General features: G+C 37.4%; 1 protein-coding gene across 8 annotated transcripts in view; it reads left to right on the top strand.

Annotated features, from left to right (window-relative positions):
• LOC127581577 (homeobox-containing protein 1-like) overlaps positions 1–20351 on the top strand; it is a 55513-nt gene that overhangs the window by 9281 nt on the left and 25881 nt on the right. For 6 of the 8 annotated variants that reach the window (XM_052036055.1, XM_052036050.1, XM_052036051.1 and 3 more), the window contains 4 exons: positions 14454–14536; positions 16068–16524; positions 16934–17019; positions 18248–18358. In XM_052036055.1, coding sequence (XP_051892015.1) covers positions 16076–16524; positions 16934–17019; positions 18248–18358 — 646 coding nt within the window. In that variant the 5' untranslated portion in view covers positions 14454–14536; positions 16068–16075. Of the gene's footprint in view, positions 1–14407; positions 14537–16067; positions 16525–16933; positions 17020–18247; positions 18359–20351 lie in introns of all 8 variants that reach the window. The other 2 variants (XM_052036052.1, XM_052036054.1) reach the window with 2 other exon arrangements.

Genomic DNA, 20351 nt, shown 5'->3' with positions numbered 1-20351 from the left:
GTAGTTCAGGTTCATATTTTTTACATAATTGCAATATTATAGCAGATTTTTAAAGTTTAAAAAAGTACTCAGTGAATGTTTTTATTTACACCAACAAGCTGCTAGGAACCACCAGTACCACTGTAACATCACGAGGAAAATGAGAAAACCACTAATTAGTATAACATTTTACTATATAATTCATAATTAACATTTTACTGCAGAACTCTAATTAAATAAATTCTTCATTGGAGACTATTAATAAGTTGTGCATATGTTATACTCTTTAGTAAACTGGCTGGGCAGTTTCATTCTTTTCTAGACTTTTAATGAACATTTTGTATTTATGAAAATATTGCATAAAATGGAGTGGGAACTTGACCCTGTGGAGATTACCTGTAATGTGCAATGCATATAACATTTAGTGGCCTATAAATTTATTTTAACTTTTGTTCCTTGACCTGATATACCTCTTGCCCAATCTCAACTTTCAGGGAAATTATTAGTCTATAGTTAAGGATGATGACTTAAAATTTCAGCTGATCAGAGAGAACCAGAATGAGTTGGTAGAGGTGACAAAAGTGTAGCATTAATAGGCAAGTACATTTGAAAGGATAACTTGACCCTGGACAAAATGCAGTAAAGATTTATCAGAATGCTATTTGATAGACTAGAATTTTATTCCCTGGAATTCAGAAGTCTAAGGGGTGATTTGATTTAAATTTCAGGATATTACAGGGAACAGTCAGGGTACACAGATAATTCTTTTCATGTGTTGAAGAGACTAGGACTAGCAAGGATAATCTGAAAATTAGAGCCAGATCTTTTGCAGTGAAGGCCAGAAACCTTCTGGACACAAAGGTGTTAGGAATTTGGACCCCTCATCCACAAATGACAGTTGTTTCAATTTTGAATTTTAAATCTAAAATAGGACTATATTTTGTTAACTAAAGGCACTGAGGGAAGCTGGTACAAATGTTACGCTATAGATCAGTCACGACTTTACAACATGAAGGGGCAGCTCTTTGGTGGGGGGGGGGGGGGGGGTTGTGAAAATGGCCTACTCCTGTTATGATATTCCTGTTTGTGACAGCATCCCTTGTGATTAGGTGCTATAATTGTAGTTTATTTTAGTAAACAGAGGTGCCTCTGTTTTGACATTGGTTAGAGGATATTAGCATTGCAATAATTAACCCTGTTGTAATTCACTTGTATGGTGTTACTGAAGTATTCAAGCAGAGTAGAAATGTAGATAGGCTAATTTCAATTTATTTATACTATTAGCCTCTATTTCTAAGAAACACTTATGAAGACATTAATCACTCTTCTTGTGATGCTGACGCTAATTGGGATACGAGTTTACAGATATAAGTAGTCAGATGACCAAATAGTTATTTTTATTTGTGAGCAAATGTGGTGAATTTCGGCAGGCTATTCATTTAAGGAGGATATCATAGTAAAACTCAATAATGTTCTCACTCCATTGTCATAAAGTGCACTTTGCAGCAAATGCCACTGGGTAGTAATTAAGAATGGGAATCCTGGCTTTATTTTTTTTCTTTGTTTAATTATTTACTCGCCAGTCCAAAAGTTCATTTATAATTTTTTATTGCAAGCAGTTGAGTTGGCTCCATCATAACAGCCTGATTTAGGGTTCAATAACGAGCACAAGCTTCCCAAAATATAAGCTGAAGCGAACAGAATACTTTTGTATCAAAACTTATAGTTTTCTAGGTCCAGGGACCGTCTCATTACCTCAATATTGAAAGTCAACCCCACTTTAAATTAGTGTTTCCAAGTTCCAATGCCTACATTGCCAATAGGATGAATCTGATTTGAAACTCATTTTCAGGAAAGTCCTAATCATTGTTTTAACATGAATGAGAATTATCCTGGATTACAGCTGCATTATTGCTACAAATGGTCATTTTTTAATGAAAAAAACAGTAGGTCATTTAAGCATTGGATCACTTGAACTAGTCCTGATAAATTTAACATTATTTCAAAACAAGATTCTCTTCTGAAATTGTTTCACATTTATAACTGTCTAGCAGTGGTGCAGTCTCTCCATATGCATTCCAGGCATTTGACTCTGCCATTATCTAAGAAATTGCCCGCTGAAATTAGTAGATGGAATAGTATTTATTAACAACCATGAAAAGGTAGCTGTATCAACATCTATAAAGCCAAGTATATTTTATGAATTTCACTTCCTTAAAGGACATGCAAAACAATATTTTATTTCATAGTGCAGCCCAACTTTATGGTTGACTATCTTATCTGTCTTTGACCTTGCATGATATTACCTAGCCATTTGTGTACTATAGATGAAAACACAAAAGCCTGCAAATGCTGGAAATTTGAAACCCAAGTCTTTTATCTCTCTTTCCCAGTTTCGATGAAGGCCTTCAACCTGAAATGTTAACTCTCTTTTTCCACAGATGCTGCCTGACCTGCTGAGTGTTTCCAGCGTCTAATGTTTTTATGCCTACAATAAATATTGCAAGTTTAACTGCAAATGCACTTAACCAATTCTGCTTGAAATGTGGGCTCCCATGTTAGTCTCAACTAGTTTAGTCACAGCTAATCTAGATCTGACTGTTGATTTGTGCTGCACACTTTTAATGATTGTAATGCTTCCTTTTTATCTGTGACCCAATAGAATGAATCTCAAACAGGTTGCTAACCAAGCCAGCCTGCACCTCTGTTCTTCACCACATTAGCAACTTAGTCTAATTCCAATTATTTTACTTATTTTTCGTTCCCTTTAATTTTTTTTCTGTAAGCTATCTGATTCCCTTTTTAAAGAATTTACAGATTTCTCTTCAATAAGTTTAAATCAAAGAAATCCACTTTCAAAATATTCCTTAGTTGTTTTGTGATTTTCTTAAAATTGGCCTTTCATTTTTATCTTTGTAACTGGTAGAAACATATCTTGCAGTTTAAAAAAAATTACCTCCACTGACAATCCTGATTTCAATTCCATTGAAAGTCCTGATTTCTCACATCTCACCTCATAATAAAAACACTTAAACTAGTGAATCTATACTACTCACCATCTTCTGTTGCTTTTCTTCCTTTGTTATAATCATCACTGATCACTAAAGCAACCTAATGAACTGAGGTTTTGTACAAAATGGTCAAAAAACTGCGAATGCTGGAAATCTGAAATATAAAATGAAAAATGCTGGAAACAGCAGGTCAAGCAACATCTGATGAAAGAGAAACAGGGCCAGGTTGAAGACCCTCTGATGAAGGGTCTTTGACTTGACTCCGTTTCTCTTTTGTCAGATGCTGCCTGACTTGAGTGTTTCCAGCACTTTTTGTTTTTAAAATTTTTTTTTACAAATTCCACATTAGTTCCTTGTATTCTGTGCTTCTAGATTTAACGAAAACAATAATTCTCTTTGTCAGTTGTAGGACCAAGTAACATTGTTGAATGTTTACAGCATCTGCAGATTGCATTTAAATCAGGTTTCTTCACATGAACAAAGGTGAGTTAGTGGGTTCCTAAGGAGCTGCTCATCAGTGATTGTTCCCTTGTAGGACCTCTCAAAACCAAATCTAGTGCTTTATGATTCATACAAAAACATTAAATTGGAATTTGAATGTTCACCAACCACTTAAGCATCTCACCAATAGATTTTAAATCACAATAGTTTATGCATAAATACAGATTAGTGAATATTGTTAAGGTTTTCAGTGCTATGTCTTCACCTTCAATAGTGCCTAAAACCATTTACAACTAAAACCCTTGTCATTTGTGTGTCTCACTAAACCAGCTATTCAGAGAACGAGTCTTTTCACAGCCTGTCATCTGTGGATTATTGCAGATCACCCTGAATGAAGAGTTATAGGAAGTTATGTGCAGAGGATCAAGAGATTACAGGGGCATTGACCAAGTGAGTGGCAAAGCTATTGGGGATGGAGTAAATTCTAGGGAAATGTGGTCATCTCTAGAACCAAATTAGAGTATTATCTTATTGGTGAGAGATCAGGAGTTGTGGAGGGCAAAAGACATTTATATAACAATGGACTCTAATCACTCAAGGACAGTGTACAGAAACAAAATATAATAAAAAAACCTCATGAATATGGGAATAAAAACAGAAAATGCTGAAAATACCTAGAAGATCAGGCAGTGTCTGTGTAAAGAGAAACAGAATCGACTATTTCCCTTTTACAGAGGTACTGCCTGATCTGCGGAATGTTTCCAGTATTTTCTTTTTATTTCAGATTTCCAGCATCTGCAGTTAAATGATTTGGTTATTGTATGTTGGTTTTTGTTCGAATAGAGGTGAAACATGAAAAGAGTAAGTGACACTTCAGTCATCATTGCTTTAGTGGTAGCTCTTTCGTTTATGGACACTGAACGTCAGGAAAGGTATTAGGAAGGTACAGATGGATTCACCAGAATAGTATCAGGGTAAAAAACATTATTTGAGGACTATTATATAAATGTGGCATATTTTTCTCATTTGAATTATTCCAGCATTGGAAACTGTGCTTTCAGCTGCATTGGAACATAATTCTAGATTCACTCTCTAAATCTTTAAGCCTCTGTATCCTTCTGTCTTTCCCTAAGACCCTCTTTAAAACCTGCTTATTATGACCAAATTTCTGGTCATTTGCTCAAATATATAGCATTATAAATTTAGCATTCTCCTGTGATTTTCTTTGCAGTGCTTAACTAAGAGTGCTACCCTCAATGTACTTTGTTGTTGGGTGTAGCTCTTTTGAGGGGGATCCATTTGAAATATTGATAATGAAGGGATTTGATAGGGTAGACTTAAAACACCATTGCTTCTGGTTGGGAAACACCAGTAAAAGGCATAATTATATATAGAAGTAAGACAATTAGAAGTGGAAAATCTAGAGCTGTTGTCCCCAAAATACAGGGTTAGAACATAGAACAATATAGTACAGTACTGGCCCTTTGGCCCATAATGTTGTGCTGAACGATATGAACACCTTCTCCATGATCAATCTAACCCTTCCCTCCTGCACAGCCCATAACCCTCCATTTTTCTTACATCCATGTGCCTATCTAAGAGCCTTTTAAATGTCCCTATTGTATCAGCCTCTACAACCACCCCTAGCAGTGTGTTCCAGGCACCCACCACTCTCAGTGTGAAGAACCTGCCTCTGAACTTAAATGTGTGTCCTCTGGTATTGGCTATTATTGCCCTGGGGAAAAGGTGCTGACTGTCCACTCTATCTATGCCCCTGATAATCTTATACACCTCTATCAAGTCGCCTCTCATCCTACATCAGTTCAAAGAGAAAAGCCCCAGCTCGCTCAACCTTTCCTCATAAGACATGTTCTCTAATCCAGGCGGCAACCTGGCAAATCTCTTCTGCACTCTCTCTAAAGCTTCCACATCCTTCCTATAATGAGGTGACTAGAACTGAACACAATTCTTTAAGTGTGGTCTAACCAGAGTTTTATAGAGCTGCAATATTACCTTGAGGCTCTTAAACCCAATCCCCTGACTTGTACTCCACCTTCACGTTTGTTCTTCCAAAGTGTATCACTTCATGCTTTTCCAGATTGAACTCCATCTGCCACTTCTTCACCCAACTCTACATCCTGTAGTAACCTATGACAACCTTCTACATGATCCACAACCCCTCCAACCTTCATGTCATCTGCAAACTTACTAACCCATCCTTCCACTTCCTCATCCAAGTCATTTATAAAAATCATAGTCCCAGAACAGATCCCTGCAGAACACCACTAGTCACCAACCTCCAGGCAGAATATTCTCCATCTACTACCACCCTCTGCCTTCTGTGGGCAAGCCAATTCCGAATCCACACAGCCAAGTCTCTGTGGATCCCATTCCTCATGACTTTCTGGATGAGTCTACCATGGGGAACCTTGTCAAATGCTTTACTAAAGTCTACATACACCACATCCACTGCTCTGCCTTCATCTATTTGTTTTGTCACCTCCTCAAAACTCAATTAGGCTCATGAGGCACAACTTGCCCCTCACAAAGCTATGCTGACTATCCATAATAAGACTATGTTTCTCCAAATGCTCATAAATCCTGTTCCTAAGAATCCTCTCCAATAGCTTGCCCACTACTGACACAAGACTCACCAGTCTATAATTCCCAGGATTATCCCTATTACCTTTCTTGAACAAGGGAATAACATCAGCCGTCCTTCAATCTTCTGGTACCACTCCTGTGGCCAGGAAGGATGCAAATATTGTCAATACCCTAGCAATCTCTTCCCTCTCCTCCCATAGTAACCTGGGGTATATCCCATTCAGTCCCGGGGACTTGTCTATCCTAATGCTTTTCAGAAGCTCCAACACTACCTCTTTCTTAACCTCAACATGCTCCAGCACATTAGCCCTTTCTACGCTGACCTGACATTTGTCAAAGAACCTCAACCTAGTGAGTACTGAAGCAAAGTATTCATTTAAGCACCTCCCCCTGGCACATGTTTCCCCTTTTATCCCTGAGCAGTCCTACCCTCACTCTAGTCATCCTGTTACTCATGTACGTGTAGAACGCCTTGGGGTTTTCCTTAATTCTACTCACCAAGGCCTTCTCATGTCCCCCTCTAGCTCTCCTAAGTCCCTTCTTAAGCTCCTTCCTGGCTACCTTGTTATTCTCAAGAGCCCTGTCTGATATTTCACCTTTCTTGTCAACCATGGTTCCTTTACCCTGCCATCCTTTCCTTGTCTCAGTGGGACAAACCTATCCAGAACTCCATGCAAGTGTTCCCTAAACAGCCTCCACATTTCTCTGAGAACATCTGTTCCCAATTTACACTCCCAAGATCTTGCCTAATACCATTGTAATTAGCCCTCCCCCAATTAAAAACTTTCCTATATTGTGTGTTGTTTGATTTCTTTGTTTGAAAAAAATGAAAGCAGGAGACTTTGTTGTCAAAGATCATTACTAGATATGAAGGCACAACAGGAAAGGAAGTTGATCCTCTGTACATATTGATCCTTCAATTTAAAAAAAATTGGAACTTAACTTTAAATTGTATTACCTTTTTAAAATAGTAGCTCATACTAAACAAGCTATTAGTGGCAATTAAGAGTTAATTAGATAATAAGCTGTAGTTGGTTACACTGAATGGTGGAGGTTGAGTTAATACTAGGATAATTTGGGTGTTGTTTAAAGGTGTAGGTGTTAATAGACTTTTCAGACAAAGTTTAGCTCATATTTCAATCAAGTTAGTGCTTTTATTGTTAAAGCTTACAACAGGTTAAAAGGTGGACCAAATGATATTGACTAACTTTAAGAAGATAAATTGATTAGTTAAAAAAAAACTAGATATCAAGTGAATGGAGACCTCAACTAATTAATTCATTGTTGGTATGATTTGTGGTAGTTAGTGAAGATCACGGACATCTGCAGGCTGTGCCTGTATCTTGTGATTTGGCTCAAGAGTTGTTGAGCTGCTGATATTATGTTGCATCAGGGATAGGCAAAGTTTGATTCAGGAGATTTGATTCCTTAGGTTAGATAGTAGCTTTGATTCAGGTAATGGTCAATAACAGTGGGATATGGCTGGGAATAAGGCAGTAATGGTGAGTCAGCATGCAATAACATAGGATCTGCAGCTTTTTGACATTGTCTATCAGGTGCATGGTATTTTCTGCACATTGCTAATGTGAAGAAAGACTGTAGGGAGAATAGGCAATCTGACCACTTTGAAATGGTAGACATAGTGGCATGGGGAGGGCAGTAGAAAAGAACGTGGTAGGGGGCAGTGTAATCCGGGCAGTAGATTCTACTTTCTGCAGCCACGTGCAAGTTTCAAAGGCTGTGTTGCTTATCTGGGCCAAGGATAAGGACAGGTCCATGAGAGTGGAAAGGACATGGGAAGCATAAGAATCCATAGTCCATGTAGGTACCGACAACATAGGTAGAATTAAGAAATGGATTTAGCTGAGGGGGTTTGAGGAGCCAGAGTGTAAATAAACAACTAGAACAACAAAGATAGTAATCTCTGGATTTCTACCAGAACTGTACAGAAATTGTTATGGTGTCACATGGATGGGAGAGTTATACTTGTGGCTCAAAAAGTGTGGAAGCAAGGGGTTTTGATTCATTTGACACTGGCACCAGTTCTCAGGAAAGGAGCTGTTCTTTTAGACAGGCTTTGTTTGAGTTGTACTGTGTATGCTGGGAATTCAAACAATTTTGGCCTGGAATTGGAGGATGGTGGGGCTCACGTTAATTATCAAATATCATTAAATAATTTTTAATTAAAATTTGTACAAGATTCTGTTATTTTTAAATTTGTACATGGCTTTTATTGACTATGGAAACTTTTGGAGAGGAATTGGCATTTAAGTAACTGAATGTGTGTGACACAATTTTTTGTATCATACTTTCTCCAAAATTAAACTTCTTTCAAGGTGGCTTTTTAACGCAGTTAACAAAGAAGTCTCAAACAAATCTGGCTAGGAACCAATTTACAAACACTCAAAAAAAAAGCCCCATGTTGTTGAACATCAAGTTATCTGTTGTAGAGCAATAATGTACTCATTACTGGGAACCTTAGCACCTGATAGGAAATGCACCTCATCAAGTTACGATGCATTTTCATTCTTCCAGCGCACTTTTTCCAGAGCAAAACTCCTCCCAAATGATGTGAAGAGCAGTGAAGTATGTAAAGTTCTTCTGCAGTGAGAGTTTTCACATCACTGATTTGAAAAACAGCAGCTCTTATTTACTCACAGAATACTCAAGTTTTGGTAATCCCATTTTCCCAGAAAACTGTCTATTTTAAAGGTCAGTATTGAAAATGCATTCTTTGTCCAAAATAAAATCTCTGACTATTTATGACCTTGGATACAACCTCACTTGTGTGCTTTGCCTTGATTACATTACTTATGAAGGTAGGGGTTACAGACACTTTCAAATTCCTCACTTTAGGATCATTCTAGGCTGCTGCTACTGAACTCTGCCAAACCCAGTTTGCTGCACAGTATTGCATTGGGAACGACATTAAACCCTATGCTCAAGAAGCATCAGAGCAGGCATGAACGTTGCATGCATTGCAATAATCTTCAATATACAGGCATTAAATGACTGTAAAAGTCCTTGCAGGGACTTTCCTGGAAAACACCTATAGCCATACTGGGGGGGGGGGGAGGAAGTGGGGTGGTGAAGGGAGAGTCTTTGTAGCCCCCTTGCACAAAGAATCCCTCCCAACCCCACAAGCACTGTCCTTCACTAGCCTGTTTAGGTTCCTGGAAGTACTCTTCCATCATTGCTGCTGCATGAATGAATTTTGCAATGCTCCCATTAACCAGAAGAGCTGTACTTGCATTGTTGTATCATTTTAAAATCTGTCATCAGAATTTACAACTGCTGACAACTGAAAGAACTTGCAATATGTTAATAGGAAATGCTGTGCTGAAAGCAACATGTCTAAATGCAATTATACAGAGAACACCAACGACACTATCATGTGAATGTCTCAGTTGAAGTTGTTACTCTTCGTGTAACTTTCACAAGCAGTGTTAAAATAATGCATAATGGGGCCTTATGCCAAAAAGGTGGTGTGGAGCATCTTTTATGCTTTGTTGTATGTTTAGGATAATTCACATGAGACATTAAAATATTTTTGTCCAGTTGAAGCAAAAGGTTCCAGGCAAACATTTAGAGTTACTTTCCTTGAGTTGTTTGGTCCCAGAATGAATTTTCTGTTGTATTTTGGCAGCATTCTGTTGGATATAATAGATTTTGATTACAAAATATTATGGAATTGCACAGATCTGGATTACTTTCGAAAGCTTTCTCCATTGTAATTCAGTGGTTTTTGGATTGGATTGTAATGAGGTCAAGGAGTCGTATTTCGGTGTTGCAGCTTACTTTGGCCACATTCTCAAATGGGAAATTAATCTGCAATATAATCTCAGTTTCATTATATCAATGCTGGCTATTAATGTTTTTCATTTACTGTTCTCATGGTTAATATGGTCCATGGTTACTTAAGCTCAGGTGGCAAAAAGTGATGTTTTAGGTTACTCCTGTGTTCATTGTTTCTCCTATTCTGACTCCTGAAAGATTCAGGTACTGCTCGTGTTCTCTGCCACTTCACGGGTGGTTATGCATGTTTGAGTCTAGACAGAAAGTGGACTCTTTAACTAGAAAGGATATCACAGCCAGAATAGACTCCATCCTCAAATTTTGTCATATTTTATATATAAAGGGTTTGTCACCCACATCGCTCTCCCACATTGCTCTTCAGGATTTGGTAGCACTGTGTGCATTTTCATCAGAGTCCAATTTCGTAGACCTGGTCATGCTCATAGTGGTGTTGAAGGAGGCCATTTGGCCGATATAGTGCAACACTGTGAATTTAGTGAGTGTAGTTAATTTGATAAAATTTAGTTAAGGTTTGCATTTAGAAATTATCCTTAACTTCTAGCTTTCTTTACAGTGTTAGTTATTAATAAGGAGCCTGTCAGTTGCAGTTTCAATGTTAAGTCGGGAGTCAACTCAGATTGGTTGTTTGAAAATTACATTTAGCAGAGGCCAAATCAGTTCTTGTGAACTTGGGAGTATGTATATAAGTGGTTTTGCTGATAATACTGTGTGGTTTTCCCAGACTGCAAATTCATCTGAGTGTAGTATTTACAAAGAGAGGAAATTTGGTGAGTGTGAGAACTTGGGGAATGAGGTATTCTTAGAATTAAAGCTAAAAAATCTAGCACTAAATTAACAAGAACATTTTGACTGTGACCAAAATAAGAGGTTCAAAGTATAAAACTAAAGTTCATAACTTACACAAAGGTATTAACCAATTTTAACAACTATACATGGACAATTGAATAATAACATTTCAAAACTTAACACCAATCAGTTAAATAAATAAAATAATGTTTAAAAAAAATAAGAAAGAGATGGCCAGTGATGTGCTGTCTATAGCATAATGGAGATTATGGAGACCATCTGAGATTCCCAGTAACCACAACTGCAAAAGTGTCTGCAATCTAAGGAACTTCAGCTCAGAGTTAGTGAACAGAAGTCTGAACTTCAGACATCGTCATACATTAGGAAAGTGAGAAAGTTACCAGAATACAGGGACTCCCTGCATTATGAGTGACGTGACTTATGGAAATCAGGCTTTATGCAAATGCTCCCCTATATTTTTAAAGCATTTTTCAAATTAGTAATTATAATAAAATATTTCATGGTATTCATTAATGACTAGATACAGTATACATTCCATTAGTTTAATTATGGGTAGTGTCAGTGTGATTATTCAATAAAATGAAAGAATTATAGCAAGTGTATATAGAGTGATACAATATGGGTTACAATAGAAAATGGATGTTTCTGGCTTGTGGACAGTTGTTGAGAATGGAACCCTTGCATAACCTGGGGACTGCCTGTACTTTGTTCAAGGAGGCAGTCACACCTGAAGTTGGGTACATTAGATTTGGTCAGTGGTCAGGAACAAGAGGGTGTGACTGTATGTTGGGGAGTTATAATGACCCAGAAGGTAGTGTTGAAGGAGCCTCAGACCAAAGGGTCAAACAGTGTGGATGAGATTAAGCACTACAGAGAGGCTGAGAAAACTGACCAAGCACAATGTTACATGAGACCATTCAAGTGGGATAAGTAAAAAAAGAAAATGATACTGGTAGGGCATTGTAGTTAGCAGGATAGGTACTGTTCTCTGCAGCCATGAGTTTAAGCTCCTGAAAGCTATATTGATTGCCACAGGATTAAAGGCACCTTATCAGGGTTAGAGAGGAACTTGGTAGGAAGGGAGGACGCTTGTAGTTGTGGTTCAAGTCTGACGTGGTTAGGACTAAGAATCATAGAAAGTATACAATTACAAATGTACAATATGCAATTGCTACCTAGTCTAATCCTACCTTTAAGCACTAGTTAGAGGTTGTTTAAGTACCCATTCAAGTTTAAAATGTAGAGGGTTTTTGCCTCTATACCCTTAAGGCACTGAGTTCCAGTCTCCTTCTGTTACTCCTAGAAATCATCTCCTATCAATTGTTGAAAAATCTCAGTTGCTCAAAAATCATCTCCTATTCAAGTGTTCAACCATTTACTTTAAATCTATGCCCCTTGGTTTTTTATCTGTCTCCGTCCTTCATAATTTCATACACCTCAATTAAGTCTCTGCTCAGCTTCCATTCCAAAGGAAACAATCTTGGCCTATTAAAATCTTTCCACATAGCTACAATTTCAAAGTCCAGATAACGTCGTAGTAAATCTTCTTCATGAATGTTCCATTTTTTCTGTAATGTGGTGGCCAGGACTGTAAGCAGTACACAATTTGTGGTCAAACTAACATTGAATACAACTCTAATATGACCTCCCTGCCCTTGCATTCTGCACCTTGGCTAGTAAAGGAATGCTTTCCATATGCATCTTTTAACTACCTCTATGGGTGACACCTGCTCCTTTTGTATGTTCCCTTGTACTTAGAAATTGAGGCAAATGGAGATAAACTAAATTTACACACTGGCAATTAAAACCAGATTTTATTTTAAAGAATTCTCGCAGAAGACAATCCTGTACCAGCTGGCTCCATATATTTAACAAACTTTGGATCATAACAATAAGTTTAATCCTACCATGATTAATAATTTTATTTCTTAATCCATAAAATATAACTCTCTCTTTTGGAATCCAGATTTCATTGCTAGTTTTGAAAATGCCAAAAAAATTTGAAATGGTAGTGAATTGTTGAATGTCATCCTTTATTTCTGACTTTAGTAATGCAATTTCTCACAAAATTTTAGTAATACACCGGGAGTGTCTGAAATGTATGATTCTGAAACACCCAATACAATGGTGTAATCTTGGAAGTGTATCAACAGCAACAATGACCTACCTAAATGCTGGAGAGACCTTCAACCACTTCTTAAAAAAATCCAGTATTGTATTCATAAGAGATCCCTAATGCAAAACTTTCTCCACCAGCATCTGCTGCTGTAACTGGTTCCTTTAAGGTAGTGTTTTTCAAAGTTTTTTTTTTATCAGGTGACCCACTTTAACCAAATGGTTCACCCATATGACCCAATAATAAGTTCTCTGGTCTGCTGATTGTTGTTAATATTAAGAAGCAGAGATAATGACCCATTTTTTTTTAACATTATGGTCTCAACTTTGAAAACGCTTCAATGTATGGTTGTTATTTGCTCCCTCCTTCTGTTACTGCCTTATCACTCCACCCACGTATCTTTAGAAGTAATAACCATGGGATTTCTTCGTGGCCTTTTACAGATTCAAGTTGAAAACCACAGGCAGAAAATTGCAAAATTGTTTGACCAGCAAAGAAATATACCATCTGTGACAAATTTGTGACCTCGTAGCTTATTTAGAAAGTAAAGTTGATGATAGGTATTTCATATATTCTTGAAGTCAATTTTTGTCCTATTATGTGTAAAATTGACAGCAAAGGATGTGAAAATCAATGCTGAGGTAGAAAATAATTAACATGTATGCTATAGTTAGCAAGTAGCCTGTTCACAGAATCACAGGAAGGTTACTGCATGGAGGGAGGCCATTTGGTCAATCAAGTCCATGCTATCTTTTAGCAAGAGAAATGCAATGTTCTCCTTTCCTGTTGTGTCTCCATAACTTGACAATATTTTCCCCTTTCAATGCTAGTTGAATAAAATGTTTAAATCTGTCTCACAATCCATCACCACCACCACTACACCTCCACCACTAGTGTTTTCCAGATCATGATGTCTTGTTGCAAAAAATAAGTTTTAAGTCACTTTTGATTCTTTTGCCATTCACCTTCATTCTTTGTCCTCTGGTTCTTGATACTTCTGCCAGTGGGAACAGTTTCTCTCTATCTCCTTTGTTTAGACCCTTCACGATTGTAAACATCTCCATCTGATCCCCTTTCAACCTCTTTATTCCAAAGAGAACAATTTTACCTTTAGTCTATCCACAAATCGATCATCCCCATCCCTGAAATCATTCCAGGAAATCTCTCATGCAGTCTCTCTAAGTCCTTCACATTTTTCCTAAAATGTGGTGCCCAGAAATGGACACAACTTTACAGTTAAGACCAAACCAATGTTTTACAAAGGTTTGTCAGGACTTTATGCCTCTATTTATGTTTATTTTATGTTACAGTGGCAATGCCAATTTAGTACAGATAAAAATTTGAAAGAAAACTTCTGACTGGTCACAATGGTATCAACAACTATAAAGAACAATAACCACCACACTTTTTTTATTAGGTTATAGAGATTATAGATCCAATGAAATGATTTTCCAACAACAGTACTATAGTAAACTTAAGTTGATAAATCCCTTGAAATTATTTGCATCAGTCTGCTGATTGAAGTTTGGTCAAGTTGCAAAACTGCTTACTGGTGACAAGGGGAGAATACTTTGGGTTTGTAGCTAGGACTCAAGTATTTGAATTTATGGACTGGTCTAAAAAAATTAAGTAGGATTTACTTTGTTTTCTTCCTTTTGTGGATTTCATTGTTGAACAAGAAGGGGCAAGAAGACTGAAGCAATTTGTAATTCAAGGAGGCCCAATGTGGAGAGTTGTAGTAACTGGACCCCCTGCACTTCAGGTTAGTCACCCATTTTCAATTTTAAGCAGAACCATTACGATGGTTAGTGATGCAGCATGAGTTGCTGTGTGGTTTGATGCATTTTGTTTGCGTGTGCCATATTAGAGTGTGATAACAGTAGTGTGATGTTGCTTGGTAGGACACTTTATAGTTAATAGTATGCTGCAGTGTAGAACAGTGGCCACAGCTCTTGACTGAATAAAGATTTCATCTGTGTGGAATAGCTACTACACCACAGATATCTGAAATTGTGACGTGATAGTCATTTCAAGGTAGTCTTTTTTAAAAACATTACATTTGTATAATTCAGAATTAAAATGGCAATTAATGTTTAGCTTTTCCAGCCTTTTTTGGTCTAAGCCTCATTTTCTTGGTGCATTTTAGTGTAAGAATGAGTACAAACTATAGTCAAGGTAGTTCTGCAGTTGTCAGCAGAAAGATCCAGTTAGTATCCAAGTTGAGGCAGGCAGACTAAAACATAACACTTCACTTCCTTATCTATAGTCATTTGTGCAATTCACTTAGAAATTGAATAAGTAAAATAAATTTTAAAAAATAGCTGCTGGACTTTACTGTAACTAAGGCTGGAGATTTGATGAAGCACAGATAATACATCCTTCAAACCTGTTTTTCTCTGCAAGGTGGAGCATTCACAGGTGGAATAAGTTATTTTCACAATTGATTTTTTTGTATAACCCAAATAATTCAAAATTATCTTTTTAAGGATAAGGCCAAACTTTAAAATAATTGGGGCAACAATTTTGAATATAAAACTGATGAAAATTATGACATGGAACAAGATAAGAAAGCCTATTTTGAGGGAATGTGGTCAAGTAATATTTTAGGTTGCTGATCAAATAGTCACAGCAAGTTGGATTTGCTCTCTCTTCATTTTGTTTCCGATTCAATATTTAATATTAGTTCCCTAAATGTGTGCCAGTAATTGTATCCTAGTTGATGCACATTTGGAGTACTGTAGTCAAGCACAAAGGTTGTATTTTCATATGTTCTGCAAACAGCCCCCAAATGTCTATGTATGAAGAATTGGGAAACTACCCAAGTTATGATATGTGTTCGCAGTTCAATAAAATAGATCAGCTGTTAACTCTGTTTCTCTTATCACATATGCCGTCTGATCTGCTGAGTGCTTCCAGCATTTTCTGTTTTAATTTAGATTTCCAGCATCCACAGTATCTGCTTGAAGGAACATGGAGCTGGAAAACCTGAAGCAAACATCTACCTCTGCATTGGATTTTGGCTAAGCAAAGCAACATTTTTTTTATTCCCGTGCTTGCATACAAGAGTTGTTAAGCTTCTAATTTTCCTGAAGAATTGATGGCATAATTGGCTGCTTGCCAAGTTTTGAGTTAAATTGTACAGAGGGTGATGGAGGTCAGCAATTTAAGAAACAGCAAAATTAAAACTAATTTAACAAAAATGTTTGCTTTGAAAACTGAATATAATGTAGTTGTTGGACAGACCCAGGCTTAGTGTCTACATGATCATTGATCTATTAAACTTTTCTTTACAGATGACATCATGTCTTACTACAATGATGAGCCTCGATACACCATTGAACAAATTGATCTTCTCCAACGCCTGCGCCGATCAGGAATGACTAAACACGAAATAATTCATGCACTTGAAACGATGGAACGGCTTGACCAGGAGCAAAATGAGAAGTTTGTTAGGCGACCCAACTACAGTAGTAACTACGGCAACAATGTTTCTGCATCCTCTTCAACTGCTTCTGCTGCTACACAAACTCAAAGTATTGCGCAATCACCTTCACCTAGTAATAGCTATGACACATCACCTCCACCCTACAATACAAGCCACACTGGACGAGAAAGCATGGCAAGTGAAAGACTTGTTGCCAGCGGAACGCTATCTCCGCGGTACCAGAACAGTGGCAGTCAGAGGTCATATAGTTTTGACACAGGAGATGATGATGCAGACTTGGAGGAGAAAGTGGAGGAGTACATGAGGTAATGTGATTAAATAAATGTTGAGAATAATGACACCATCTCATAATGCCCCAGATGCTAAAAGATCATGGATTGGGTTGCATCCATGGACTATAGTCTCAGTTTTATTATTTCTTGGCTAGCCTATTTTAGAGGAATTGCAATGCAGAAAGAGGTGTTTCCATTTTAGGGAGAGAGAAAAGAAAACGAGATGTCGTCCGAAATGCACCACTTGTTGGCCAATGAAGGGGCAGCGTTGATGGTGGCAGTGTATTAAATGGAATCCATGACCAGAATCGGCTTGTTTGCCAGCTGCAAGGAACCAGGTGGGGATGAGCTGTCTTAAATGGGGAGTGGGGTGGGGGACTTTGTGGTGATAGGAATGATAGGAGATAAACAAACTTTAAAAACAAAAGCATTTTTTTTCCAGAAGAGACAGCAATGCAGTAAAAGAAGAAATCAAAGCATTTTTAGCCAATCGGAGGATTTCTCAGGCAGTTGTTGGGCAAGTCACAGGTAAGACAGAAAGTGCTAATGAAATGAGTTATTCTTCAGAGTTTTGCATTATTTGTGATTATACACTTCTGGAAACAGGCATAACATTAACATAAAATAATTTAAACTGCCTGTCATAGGAGTGAGGCAACTTAGTACTTTTTTAATAGAACACTATGCTGAGCATTCTCAGTTTTTCTCTTTTACTTAAAAAAAACATTGTAAAATAATCATTGGACGTTAGCATGGCTTCAGCTAACATTTCCCCACCATGGTCCAGTATTTTTTTCTCAGTTAGTGAGAAAATCTTGTTTGATGGGAGGTCTGTTAGAAGTCAGAAAAATTAGCAAGAAAATTACGTGTGATCATTTCCACATAATACCTGCAAAAATTTACATGTATTAACTGACCTCCTATAGTTTGATTACTGGGGCTATTAAGTATTTTTCGTCATCTCAGAAGAAAGCAGAAATAATTCTTTTTTTAAATACTTTTAAGCTATGTGATGTTTAAAATGCAGCATTTGAAATGTTACTGTGGACAGAAAAATGTGAAATTATTCACCTATTTTAATAGATCTCATTTAATAGTGCTCACAGTTTAGCTTTTGTCTTCCTATTGCCTTTCTGTCTCTTACTCATTTTTTTTCTCTCATTCTTATCTGATGGAGTGATCAGATGAGGGCAGGGGTTACCCACTTTTTGTGATGTAGGGAAAATGCAGCTTTCATTTCTTAGAGTTCCACCTTACTTCCACACCACGTTCACCTTTCCCTTTTGCTTCCTCCCAACTCTTGTTTTCCATTGATTCGTCAATCTTGTTTTTCAACACCTCCCTTTGCCCTATTTTGTTTATAGTGCTCCAGGCACTATTTCCTTGTTTACTGTACTGAATTCATAGATTTGGGGATTCCTAGAATGATTAGAAATCTGGGGTTTAAAAAATGCAGCAAAATAATTGCAGTAGATATTGGTTACAAGTTTAAAAAGTCTGGGTGACAACTTCAAGAAAGTAATAGTGTGATAAATTTTCAACACTAACCCAAGCTTTTGAACCCTAAGCTTTTAATGATTGGGGAAATGAGTGAGTTATTGACTGATGAGACAGAATTCGTGCTGAAAATTTTTTTTCCAAAGGCTAAACCTTACTTTCTCTCTTGCTTCCCCTCCACAAATGTACTTTCTCTCTTAAAGAAATGCAAATGTTAAGTGTTTATTTCAAAATCTCTAATAATTGTTTTTTTATGCAGGTATTAGCCAAAGCTATATATCTCAATGGCTGTTGCAGCAGGGTCTTGATATGAGTGAGCCCAAGAAGAGGGCATTTTATAGGTGGTATCTTCTAGAAAAAAATAGTCCAGGTGGGTTATATTCAGATTAGGATTCTCTGGATATGTATGGTTAAGTGTTGTACAATAAAATCCTTCAACTTTTCCCCATTTTTCCTATTGATTTTCAAATACAAGAAATGAGATGATGCAATATCAGGTGGGATTTTGGAGTAGGGACAAGGATATAAAGAGGCTTCAAGGGATGCATACATGCTGAGCAAATGGGTAAGAGTATGGCAGGTTGAATATAATGCGGAAAAATAGAAAGTTATCTCCTTTGATGCACGAAACAGAAAAGTAGAGCTTTTTTTTTGAACAGTGAGAAACTGGGCAAAGTTGATGCATAAAGTGTCTTAGATTTCCTTGTGCACAACTCACTGAAGCAATCAAAGGATTCCAGTACAGGAGTAAAGATATCACCAGATATAACTATATAGGGACTGGTGTGACAGTAGCTGGAAGACTGCATGCATTTTAGTCTCCTTATCTAAAAAATATATACTTTCAATAGAGGGAGTGCAGCAAAGATTCACAAGTCTGGTTCCATGGGGCAGGTTTGCTCTAATGAGGATAGATTGTGTCAATTAGGCTTGTATTCTATGAGCAGACCTCATCAGGTGAGAGGGTGGTGAATTGGGGATTGGGAGAGAGGATGGTGAACCTTTGGAATTCTTTACCCTAGAGGGCTGTGGAGACTCAATCTTTGAATTTATTCAAGGTGGAGATCAATAGGTTTCTGGACATTAAGGGAATTGAGCAAAATGGGAACAATGCAGGAAAATGACAGTAAGATAGATTAGCCAAGAACTTGATGAATGATGGACCAGAGTCAGGGAGCATGGTGGCCTACTCCTGCTTCTATTTCTTGTGTTCCCATGTTCTTAAATAACTAATAGACTGGAAGAATAAATGAACTTGATTGTTTGGGAACCAAACTTAACCTTGGAGATAACTAAGCTTCAGATATGTGTTTCAGAGTTGCCTGTTTCAGAGTACGTGTCCATCAAACTCCTCAGTAACTTAAGCTAATTATTTTTATATCATTAATACTTGCCAAACAAAATAAAATGAATAAAATGCTTCCACAATTGACCTTGATGCATTAAGATTAGGAGACTTCTGCAAAGTTCCACTCTCATAAAGCAGAACAAAGCAGACAGTGGTCAGTAGAACCTTCAGAAAAATTAGAACGAAGAGCAATATCAACAATACTAGACCATATTCTGTACTAAATAGTTTCCCTTTGAAAGATTGCAATACAGAAAGAGAACACTCAGTCCATTGTGTCTGTACTGGTTGAAAGAACAACCAGCTTAATCCTCCCTTCCAGCAGGAGGACTGTAGTCTTGCAGGTCACAGCTTTTCAATTATACATTCCATGACTTGTGATGAGGGTTTCTGCCTCTACTACCATTTTGGGCAGTGAATTCCAGACTCTTCCTGCCCTATGAGTGAAAATACTTTTCATCTCCTCTCTAATCTTTTAACTGATTACAGTCAAAGCCTGGTTATCCAGCAACTGTTGTGCTTCAGTAACTGATACTTCACAGCCAATATCAGGGCAGTGCAATGACTGGGGAGCACTGTGGAAATCCTGGCCTGACATTGGGAAAGTACTGAGGGATCTCTTGGGCCAAAATTGGGACAGTGCTGAGAGACCTCCCAGACCACCACCAGAATAGCCAGATAATGCTCTCTGCCGAGAAGCTGGGTATTAACTTCCCCATTTAAAAAAAATGTTTAATTTGCTGAGGTTAGGTTGATTTACTGCTGCACAATGAAGTATGGATAATGACAGTTACTTAATATAATAGACTGGTACAAATAATAGGGAGGATAACCTGCATAATTGATGCATGTGTTGGATAACAGAGCTTTTACTGTACTTGTAAGTCCATGCCGCCTCATTTTTGACCGCTTTGTGAAGGGAAATAGGTTCTTTCTGCATTATCTTGGTTTGTATTTGCTTGAGTTTAGAATGTAGAAGGGTGGTATTTGAGGTCTTTAAATGGTAAAATGAAGA

This window comes from Pristis pectinata, chromosome 22 (assembly GCF_009764475.1).
Source record: "Pristis pectinata isolate sPriPec2 chromosome 22, sPriPec2.1.pri, whole genome shotgun sequence".
Lineage (NCBI taxonomy): Eukaryota > Metazoa > Chordata > Chondrichthyes > Rhinopristiformes > Pristidae > Pristis > Pristis pectinata.
The sequence above is the reverse complement of the archived record's forward strand: the minus strand, read 5'-3'. Positions and strand labels throughout refer to the sequence as shown.